The 11,829-nt window shown below is 34.0% G+C and overlaps 1 protein-coding gene across 1 annotated transcript in view; it reads left to right on the top strand.

The window, feature by feature from the left end:
* The first annotated feature begins 773 nt into the window (after window positions 1-773).
* The window catches only part of LOC129232180 (metabotropic glutamate receptor 5-like), a 78,274-nt gene continuing 67,218 nt past the window's right edge, over window positions 774-11,829 (top strand). The window contains exons 1-3 of the mRNA XM_054866419.1: window positions 774-1,072; window positions 4,044-4,239; window positions 7,462-7,651. Of these exons, the coding sequence (XP_054722394.1) occupies window positions 774-1,072; window positions 4,044-4,239; window positions 7,462-7,651 (685 nt within the window). The remainder of the gene's footprint in view (window positions 1,073-4,043; window positions 4,240-7,461; window positions 7,652-11,829) is intronic.

The raw sequence follows: 11,829 nt of genomic DNA, 5'->3' as shown, positions 1-11,829 counted from the left end.
AAACTATATTATTAATTTTATAACGAATCATTATACGTATTTTTTAAAACTATCAGTTTAAAACCATCATAAAGTTTTTAACACACTATTATATTTCAACAGATTTTAGAAAGCTTCCTGATACAATTAACGCCTTAAAATGCTATGTACGTTTTGTACACATTTGAGATCGAAGAAATAGTTTTTGAATTTAAAGCAAATTTAATTTATTTAGTTCTCCAAATTGCCATTTATGTGTTAGATGCTGAAAAGCAAGGTTATTGAAACATTAACTGTAAAGGAGAAAAAGTTTTAAAAGTACAGCATAAATAAATTATGAGAAATTACATATTAGCTTTAAGCTTTATTTTTGATCCGAAAGAAACGTGAGAATAGTTTTTTTAATTTATGTACTCCATCACCACTGTGATACGAATTTATTTTAGCGTTCTAGCCAGGTACTATTGTCCTTAAAGCTGCCTTACGGAGAATCATCGTAGGTTGCACAACAAGAATTTAACAAATGATATTTTCAAGCTTCAAAAGCGTACTTAGTGATATTACAAGAATTTGCAAGCCAGAAAAAGCAAATTTGAATATGATATCTTTTCTTTCTCAAGCATCTTTTGGCAACGAACATCATTCATTTATTACTTAAAATGTAACCAATATTATTGCCATTACCTGACCAAAAAGCCAAAAAAAAAATGAAAGAAGACTTTGCTCCAAAGAAAATGGTTGTGGATTTTTCAAATGGAGAAGAGCAATCCAGCTAACATTGGGACTTCATAAACATGCGGCTTTTCTTTAATTTACTACTCTTCATTGCTTTGCTTCTAAATGGAGTTATCGAAGGTCAAAGAAGGATAAAAAGAACAGCTATCATACCTGGTGATATTATGATTGGTGCATTGTTTTCTGTTCATCATGCCCCTGGGACAAAGCAGGCTCAGTCTCGGATTTGTGGTGAAATTCGAGAGCAGTATGGAATCCACAGAGTTGAAGCATCGTTCCAGACCATAGATGAAATCAACCGAAACAAGACCATACTTCCCAACATCACACTTGGCATCGAGATAAGAGATTCCTGTTGGTGAGAAAACTTTTTGTTAATATTTTTTAGTTAAAAAGAGTCAATATTTGTCTTTGATTGCAACATCTTGTATCAGCAACGTTTGTTCAGGGTAAAGTTGCAATGTTTTGCAATGACTGTTGCTTGTTGACGATTTTGTATTGTGAAAAAGGATGCTAAATCCCAGTTAAACAACACTATGATGCTGAGAGGGGTGTCCGTATAAGGTGACAGACGATTTTTCAAGTCGCACATTCTCTTATATTTTTTCATTCATGTCAAAACAAGTAGAAAATAAGTTTATGTAATTTGAACAGCTTAAATCCGTGCCGAATTGCATCTGAGAGTGTAAACCAGTACATATACACCAAGTTGAATCGGAAAAAAAAAAAACGCATTTTTACAAAAGAGAAATTTTATGTTGATAACACGTTGCCCCTATACCCTCCTGTGCCACACAAAAACATTTATTCTAACTATAAAAAAAACTTTTAGGTATCCCAAGCTGAGTCTCAAATTTATAATTTAATTCAAAAAATTGATTTTTTTTCCGTTATATATTTCTTTTTAAATGTAATGTAAATTTTAAGAAAATATCAAGCTGAAAAATATAAACAGTAAATTAGGCACTCAAGACTGGAATAAGCACACATGTTATCTATTCCAATCAAGAACAATTACCTCCGAAAATCAAGATAATGCAAGCAATTTTTCACAAAATGATATTCATATTGTAATATGTTGTTTATTGTCTAAAATTTTTTTTGTACGATTAAGTAATGCAGTTTTTATTATTAACATTTGAAATGTTAATTGAAGCCTACTAACATTCATGGCAGTATTTATTTGTTTAATATTAAGCCTACTTGTATTTGTAATGTTTTGAATAGTTAGTCAAGTGTATGCGGGGAAAAGCGGACGTGGCAAAGTGAAATAGTTTATTTCATTTACTTATTCCGTCTTTTCACAATCGCTTACTTTTTCATTTATTAATTACTTTATTGAAATTCCTTCATTTAATAATTCCCTTATTTATTCATTTATTCCTCATTTTATTCACACATTTTTTTTTCTTATCAATTCACTTATTTATTTATTTATTCATTTATTGTTTCATTTTCTGTTCGTTTATTCAATCATTATTTAATTTGCTCTTTTATTAGATCAAACATAATTTTAATTATCAAATAAAATTGTTTTTCTTTATTTACCCACATTATTGTCCACAATGCCCTTATTGTTTTCGTTTTATTTATACGCTTATTTTTCTTACTTCTCTGTCGAAATGTGATGAAAAAAATTTTACGTCTTCTAAAATTCCCTATAACTTATATAAGTTTAAATTTTTCAAACATGCTCATTACAGGGTTATACCATAATACCCCGCATTATCTGTCACGCCGGAAAAAAAGCGAGATTGACCAGCATGCCGAGGAGCTCGGATTTTCTGGCATCCTGAATAATTCGAGGTTCATTTTAAACCAAAACAAAAGTAAATTTCCCCATTCAGTTCCAATCAGAAAGCAAACCACTGTAAGGAAAAAAAAAAAAAAATAAATCCCGAAAGTAATCTTCTTTCAAAAATAAACAAATATGTATTGCATATAATATGTGTTTGTTATATATGGTAGGTCATTATTAATGGATTTAATTATATGCCGATAAAGTAATCAATTCAGAAGCAATCATAGTTACAGCGATTTGTTCATATTTTTTTTTAAATAAATTAATTTAGGTTCATTTTAGAGAGGTAAGTTTACTTTTTATTTATTGAATGCTATGGCGAATTCTTTAGCACTGGTTTAGGGGGGGGGGGTAACTTACTGCTTAAATGTTTGCTTACTTAGTTTTAATTTATCTTAATATATAAAAATCAATGTCCTGAGATAACATTATATATATATATATATATATATATATATATATATATATATATATATATATATCTCAACGCACAGCCAATACCGCTGAAAACTCAGACTTGAAATTTGGCAGGCATGTCCACATGATTACGAAAGTATCCACTAGGAAAGGATTTTTAGAAATATCAATTAGTTCGGGAGAAATTAATTAAAACCCCTTAATATCTGTGAAATTAAGTCATTGAAATTTAAATCCCTTATTTTCAGAGGCTTTCCTTCATTCAAATCATTATTCAGTACTTCATCTCAACTTTTGGTCGATAGCGAATTTTGAATTTGATATTGTTTTTGTTTCTCACGTGATTCTTCGAGGCTTTTCTCAAGTCAAATAATAATGTTTCTGTCTTTTACTTTCATTTTTTCAAAACTAGAAAGGAAGTTTTTAAGAACATCATCACAGGCGGACTATCCTTTTGAATTTAGAAGAGTGCAGTTTCCTGTAAAAGTTTGCTTTGCAATAACCATTAATAAGTCACAAGGACAGACATTAAAAGTAGCAGGGATCAATTTAAGAGAAGACTTTTTTTCACACGGCCAATTTTATGTAGCTTGCTCCAAAGTCAATTCATCAAGCAGCTTAATAATTTTAGCACCAGAAAAAAATTAAAAATGTTGTATACAAAGAAGTTCTTGCTTAAACATAGGCATAGCAAAAAAATGTGGATGGCCTGTGTTTGCAAAGATAATCAATACTTTAAAAGGATCGTTAATAACAGTTAAAGATCGGTTAAGGACAAAGGCATATATATAAGGAGTCCAGGGGCCCCGGGATCCTCCCAAAATTAGAAAAAAATATAGGTAATAAGTAATTATTACAGGGGATTTTCGAAACTAGGTGCACCAAGCACTGTTATTCCCTGCTAATTATATTACCCGAGCAATGCCGGGTACGGGAATGCTAGTATTTTATAAAATTATTCATTATTGACAATATTTTTTGTTGAAATAACAAATAACATCGTTAATAAATATTTGTACAAAATTAAACTGATTATTCATGCTAATAAGATAAATGCTAATAAGGATAATACGGTAATAAAAACTGAATAAGATTTTCTTATGTGAAACAGGTATTCTCCAATTGCTTTAGACCAGTCCATCGAGTTCATTCGGGATGCCATCAAGCAAGATGATGACGTCGGTGACCTAGGGACAAACCACGCCTCAAACGTAACCATTGAGGAATGCCCACCAACTACAAAGCCTAAAGTTCTGAAAAATCTTGTTGGGGTAGTCGGGCCAGGGTCAAGCACGGTAACAATTCAGGTAAATATAAATTTAGAAGATATATTTGTTGCTCACATCTATTCTGCATCACAAATCTTTGGATAATATACCATCATTTAGAGCAGCGTTTCTCAACCGTTTTTGACCCGTGGACCGGCGAAAGCTTTTGAAAAGAAAAGTCGCGGACCGGTGTGTTTTTAACCCCCTCCCCTCACCTTTTTTTTTTGGCCGAAAAAAAATGACGACTTGAGGACCGTGAAAAAAAATTTACCAGCCGGTTAGAATTTTTTTTTTCCATTCTACGAAAAAACTACTTATAATATATTGAAAATTAATGAGTAACACTTTCTTGGTGTTCATAAAGAATCATAAAAACATTTAAAAAAACAAGAAATTATTGTATAATTGTGTATAAATAAATTAAAGCACTTTTGATATCAATCAGAGGCGATGATTGGGACTGAAAAGTGGAGAGGGGGGAGGCAAAAAAAAAAGAAGAAAAAACGACAACTAAAAACCATAAGACTTTTAGCGGCAGCAAAAAAAAAAAAAAAAAATAAATAAATAAATAAATAAAAAATAAAAACAAAAGAGGTGAAAAATGTAAAAAATTTTGCTACACCTGGTTTTTAGAGCAGACCAGTGGTAACTGATCTCTAACAACTCAACTCACGTTTTTATTCAGATTTTCATGAATTTTGAACACAAAAACTTGCTATGAAGAAACATTTAGGCTTGAATTTGACATACATTATTTACCCCGAAGTATTTTGAGATGTCACAAACACTTGGTAATAATTTCATTGAACAAATATGGTTTATTAAAGTTGAGCAATCGATTTACTAATATCTAATCAATGAATATATAAACTAAAAAATTACTGCTTGTGCTGAACAATGTTTCATAAACAGATATACAATGTAAAACAAATAAATATGTTCTGAAACTTTTGCGTTTTTTTTAATCTCTAGTTTTGGTTTCTAAATTGGAAAACGAGCTGATGTGTGCATCACATGACTTCCTTTTACTCCAATTTAATGTCATTTTCTCATTATTGGCAGCTTTAATGTGATTCAATAGTTTACTTCCTAAATATCACCAACAGTGGCCAAATTGAAACCAGATTTTAAAAAAAAAAAAAATCTAAATCGCCAAATTTGTCGCCAAGCTGGTGACAAAACTTGGCGACCAAAAGACTGGCGATATTTCGCCAAGTGTTCGCCAAATTGTAACACCACTTGAGTTCACATCGAAATTAACAATGATTTCCCCCCAAAAAGGGGGCAAAAGACCCCCTTTGGAGCATCCGAATGCAACCAAAAAGGTAGGTGCACAACTAGACCCCACTAGGAGTCTAAGTACCAAATTTCAACTTTTTGGGACATTTCGTTCTTGAGTTATGCGATATACGTACATACACACATACATACGTACATACAGACATCACGAAAAAACTCGTTGTAATTAACTCGGGAATCGTCAAAATGGATACTTCGGGTGTCTGTATGTTTCTAGGCATATATCCACGTGTGGTCGAGTCGAAAAAAAAAACATTCATTCGGGGGTGAGCAAAATGGAAATTAAGGTCGATTTTTGAGTGAAAATTTTTTCGCGAATACAATACTTCCTTTTTTGTAAAAAGAAGTAAAAAGAACCATAAAAAGTGGGGGAGCGGTTGCCCGCCCCCCCCTATCGCCGCCACTGAGATCAATGGATATTGCAGGGATTCATCTCAAAAGTCACGTAACATATTAAAATGTCGAATAGGTATTATATTATTTTTCTCCTTTTTCTTACTTTATTTTATTCAGTTAGGAACATTTGTAACGTGAACGGCCAAAAATCTCTGAGGATCCGACGAATTTCTTTGCGGACCGGTGCCGGTCTACCAGACCACCGGTTGAGAATCGCTGATATAGAGTAACTTCCAACTAATAACACAAAGTCTCTGAAACGAAAATTAAAAAAAAATGAAACAGGAATAAATAAGTAGATATTACCTATTCCTATTCAGAGTCACAACTGACTACAACTGTATTTATGTCGAGGACTGCATACTAAGTGCCTTGCCTCCATTATTTTGTATACCGATAGATGGCAGCACCATCACCGGATCGAACAGTTAATGAGAATTTAGAACTAGTCCAGGAGCTAATAGCTACCTGGTGCTAGCACCCCTAGAGATATCGTTTCACTTGGAGGACATTGAGACCACGAGCATATTTAACGTCGCACAGTCCCCTTTAATGACGACGGTGGGTCTTCGACCATCGAGGTTCGAACCCAGGACCCTCCGGCCCCGAATCCGACACTTTACCGGTCGGGCTACCACGGCCCCAAGTAGATATTAGATATCTGATTCTTTAAAACATATTTTGTTATATCCTACAGTTTTGATAGAAGGTACAGTGCTGGATAAATTATTAGACTAAGACTGTTTTAAAAGCAAATTCTTTATTGATTACATAACTATAGACACATTAACAAACAGTGAAATAATCATCTAATATTTAGTATGCATTCTCTTGTTCTTGATGAGCATTTTAAGTCTTTTTGGCATACTTTTCACAAGGCTTACACATTTCTTAACTTTTTTAAAAAAGGAGGCAAAAAATTGTTCATGCTCACTATTATACATACTCACATACACATACTCACTAATTACCTAAAACTAACTTTAAATATAACAGAACATACTAATAAAAAGAACTAGTGAACTGTTTAAGCTGATTGGGTTATGTCCCTGGTAAGTAGATAAAGAACATAAACAAAGCAGACAGTGCTGCCACCTGCAAACATTAAATTATGCTAAAATAACGTAATAATCAGTGTACAGTATGTACTGTACTTTAACAGTAAAATAAAAAGCATTTTAGTACAAATAGTGTACAATAAACAAAACAAAAAAAAAACTCTTTAGTCTAATAATTTGGCCAGCACTGTAGTAGTATTGTCGGATGAATTAATTAATACTTAGGAACAGGTAAAGTGTAATTATTCAGGTATATGTATTAAGACATGCAGGTTCATCCATGTTTGTTCCAAGTAAATAAGCGCATATACATTTTAAAAGTAGCCATTTATTTTGGAGATAAGGGGTTGTCAATTACTACATTTTCTAAAACGCCATCACCGAAAGTAATTGACCAAAATGGTCACGTTTCATAGCGCATTGGAGGGGGGGGGAGGGGGTATGCAATTATTGTTGCTGTTAACACAATCATTGAATATGTGTTAAACTTCGTACTTTTTATTTACAGGTACAGAACCTGTTGCAGCTGTTCAGCATTCCTCAAATCGGATATTCAGCAACTAGTAGAGACTTAAGCGATAAGAGTTTCTACAAATACTTTATGCGTGTTGTACCTTCCGACTTTTATCAAGCTCAAGTTATGGTCGATCTTGTTAGAGCTTACAACTGGACGTATGTTTCAACGGTGCACACAGATGGTAAGAATTTTTTTTTTAGATTAAAAAAAAATATCTATGCTCCGTGAATTTTTAAAAATTAATTTTGTATTGTATTATTTAACTGTAGGAAACATGAAATCAGTTGAAAAGATATGACAAAGCTTTAAAAGTGCCATTAAACGAAGAAGTCAAACATTTGTCCCTCACGTAACGGTTCATACATGTATGTTTCTTAAAAAAGTAATAATTTTAAAGGGTAATGAAACAAGCTTATGTGTGCATCACATGACTTCCTTTTACTCCAATTTAATATCATTTTCTCAATATTGGCAGTTTTAATATAATTCAATAGTTTACTCTCTAAATATCACCAACAATGGCCAAATTGAAACCAGATTTTAAAAAAAAAAAAAAAAATCTAAAAAATCGCCAAATTTGTCGCCAAGTTGGCGACAAAACTTGGCGACCAAAAGACTGGCGATATATCGCCAATTGTCCGCCAAATTATAACACCACGTGAGTTTACAGCGAAATTAACAATAATTTCCCCTGAAAAAAGGGCAAAAGACCCCGTTTGGAGCATACGAATGCAACCAAATAGGAAGGTGCACAACTAGACCCCACTAGGAGTCTATACCAAATTTCAACTTTCTAGGACATTCCGTTCTTGAGTTATGCGACATACATGCACACATACATACATACGCACATACATACGTACATACAGACGTCACGAGAAAACTCGTCGTAATTTACTCGGGGATCGTCAAAATGGATATTTTGGGTGTCTGTACGTTCCTAGGCACATATCTACGTGTAGTCGGGTTGAAAAAAAAACTCAACATTCATTTGGGGGCGACTAAAATCGGAATTAAGGCCGATTTTTGGGTGAAATTTTTTTTCGCGAATACAATACTTCCTTTTTTGTAAAAGGAAGTAAAAATCACACATAAAATTGTAATTTGTTGATCAGGAAAAATTTGTTCATAACATTTTAAGGTATTGATTTTATGAAATATATGAGGCGCCACGTGCGGGACAAAATGACCGTTTTCCGTGGAATGGCCCAAAATAGGTTTTGAATTGGAAGTTTTTTAACATGTTTATTTAATTCTTCATTTTAATTTCAAGTCTTTTTTGTTCCATGTTTTAATGTTCATTAAGTTCTGCACGAATATAAATTTTTATGGCTAAACACTTATCCATTAAAAACCGTTTCACTATATAAAGCCAAGTTTTTGACTAAATTCCCAGAAATGAGTAATAAAAACTTCTCTTTAGCATACTTATAATCGTTAGTTACCCAGCCTCTTGAAAAACAAGCCTTAATTTTTGCCTTGAGAATCTAATAAAAACGGCCAACGATTGATGTCTTAACTTTAACAATCTGTAAACATTTAAAATCTAATTAACTAAAGGTTAGATGGCTCTTGAAGTTTGAGATAATGCTATTGATTAACCATAATCATGAAAAACATAATACTTTTCAGTAATTGTATAAATTCATAAATAATACCTATAAAACTGCTATAGATTAAATACTACTGTAAAAAATAGTTTTTATAACTTTATGATATGGTTCCCTTAAATCACAGTTCTATGCTGCCGATGGCAGGTAAAGGGCAGTAACTGAAAATGCTTCTTTTTTTTTTTTTTTTTTGGATTTTTGTCATCTATTGAGACGTTAGCTTTATTGCAGCGGTCGGCAACCCGTCGATCGCCATCGACCGGTCGATCTCGAGCCGGTTTTCAGTCGATCGTGGCAATATTTTGGATTTTACTTCCAGTCAAAGTGATATGAAAAACATAATTTTCTTCATCAAAATTAAGTTTAATCACTGGAATTTTTGCTGGTATCATTTTATCAATTTTAAAGCAAGCAATAATAGTTGTTTGAAAATATTTTGATGTAAGTTAATACTGTTCACATAACATTGTATTAGCTATTTTAAAACAACTTTTTATCGATATCAACAGTACGTTTTTATCTGAATTAACCTACAATTTGTAGTTAGCACAGTCTCAACTTAACCGTGTGTGTGCAACACAGCCGTTTGAATGTAGTGTATACATCACCTTCCACGCTCACCTTACCAGTTGATCTTTGTGTTCACCAAATTTAGAAAGTCGATCTTCAGTCAATTTAGGTTGCTGACAGCTGCTTTATTGCATAAAATTGCTTATTTGATTTCCGTTGAAAAAAAAGCTAAAACAACGTCTAATTCCAATATTTCTTTACTTTTTAAAAAAGCTAAAACAACGTCTAATTCCAATATTTCTTTACTTTTTGTATTAAATCCCAAACGGGTTCTTCAAATAACTTGTAAACGCATTTATGCAAATATTATTGTTTGCCTGGTCATATCAGCACGAGTTTCTTGAGCCATGTAAGGAACCTAATATCCTTAAAAAGAAAAAAAATTACAATAGCAATATTTCACACGGTTATTTTTTTTAATGCGTTGTGTACTATCAAAGTTTAGTAATTCTTCAGGGGTTCCTAAATTTTTCCAATTTGCGGTACCCTTTGAAAATGTTGAACTATCTCAGAGCACCCTATTATTTCTTTGTTATACAAGGTGTATTCCAAAAGTAATGTAATTGAATTTCCCGAGCCTCTTTTATTGGTGTAATTTGAATCGAACTATTTGGGTTAAGTGGGGGGACCCTAAGGTTTGCCGGAAAATCGGTCTCAGTGTTCACCGAGCTGTGGAAGTGGCCGGACGTTAGTTAATGTTAACCTCTGCACGCCGACCGTGTCACGGAAAAAGTGGTACGCGATTAGGTTTGTTGCTAAACCAACAAAATCTCTTGAGGAGACTAAACAAAATGATTCGCGAAGCTTACGGGGACTCTTCTCTGCCCTACCCACAAGTTTTGAGGTGGTAAAAGACCTTTAATGAGGGCCGGGAAGAAATTCAAGACGACGCTCTGAACGGCCGTCAACCAGCAAAACCGACAACAATGTGGCTAGTGTTCGTCAACTGTTGGACTTCAACCATCGATTGACTCTCAAGATGGTTGCCAATGAACTGAACATATCGTCTACTGCTGTGCTTGGCATTGTTACTCAAGATTTAGCGATGAGGAAAGTGAGTGCCGAAGCGACTGCAAGTCCGCGAGTTCCTGGCTAAACACCAGGTGAAAACGCTGTCCCAACACCTCTATAGTCCTGACATCGCCCCAGCAGACTTCTTTTTGGTCCCCCGGATTAAGGCAGACCTGAAAGGAGCCCGTTCTTCATCCATAGAAGAGATTCAAAGAGCCGTGACGATGACCTTGAGAGAGGTCGCCAAAAACGTCTTTCAGGGCGCATACCAGTCATGGCAGAGACGCTGGAAAAAATGTGTAGAGGTCCAAGGACATTACTTTGAAGAATTTTAAGTGTTTGTGCAAATCTGTTCTCTGTTCGGTAAATTACTTTTAAAAAAAAGAATTGCATTTGAAATAGATCCCGTACAGGGTCTACCTAAATGCCGTGTACAAACTTGGACTGAAGGTAGATAGCACGATACCAAGCAATAGCCTCTGTGGCACAGATGGTCAAACGCAGTGCTGACGTGCTACATGCACACTAAGCCTGACACTGACGGATGTGAAACAGGTCATAAATTTATTACACAAAATCGATTTTACACAACATTTTAAATTTTATGAATAGTTTAAAGCGGCTGTTTGAAATTGCCATAAGTAGTTCTAACATGCGCGACGCAACGACAACGCAGCGACGAATGAAAACTTGTTAAAATGGTTCGTAATTGCGACGCTTGGTACGTTGTCATTGCGACGCATACTACAGTTGAAGTCGCAACAATACAACAAACATTTCTCCATAACTGAAATGTAAGTTCAAATTTAATTTGTATGATAACTTATCACTTTTTGTTACCTTTTTCGCAACTTTCAGTGTCTGGCTTCGTGTGCATGTAGCGCGTCAGTATCGCTTTTGCGAGCGATTCTTGTTTGTTATCATGATCTCTATCTCCACTCTAAATTTGTACACGGCATAAAGGGACAGACATCTTGTACATTTATTAATGGATACCATTGACACTTCACGCCCCCCCCCCCCCTCGCCTCTCTCTGAGGAACCTCAGGGTACCACGCACCCACTTTGGGAACCCATTTCCAGTGTGAAGACACTTTTTTTTTTTGTAAATCCAGCGTAAAATCTAATAAAATTAATAAATTCAACTGGAGAATCAATTATTACATTA

This window comes from Uloborus diversus, unplaced genomic scaffold, assembly GCF_026930045.1.
Source record: "Uloborus diversus isolate 005 unplaced genomic scaffold, Udiv.v.3.1 scaffold_11, whole genome shotgun sequence".
NCBI lineage: Eukaryota > Metazoa > Arthropoda > Arachnida > Araneae > Uloboridae > Uloborus > Uloborus diversus.
Note: the sequence above shows the minus strand (reverse complement) of the source record. Positions and strands in the feature narration are given on the sequence as shown.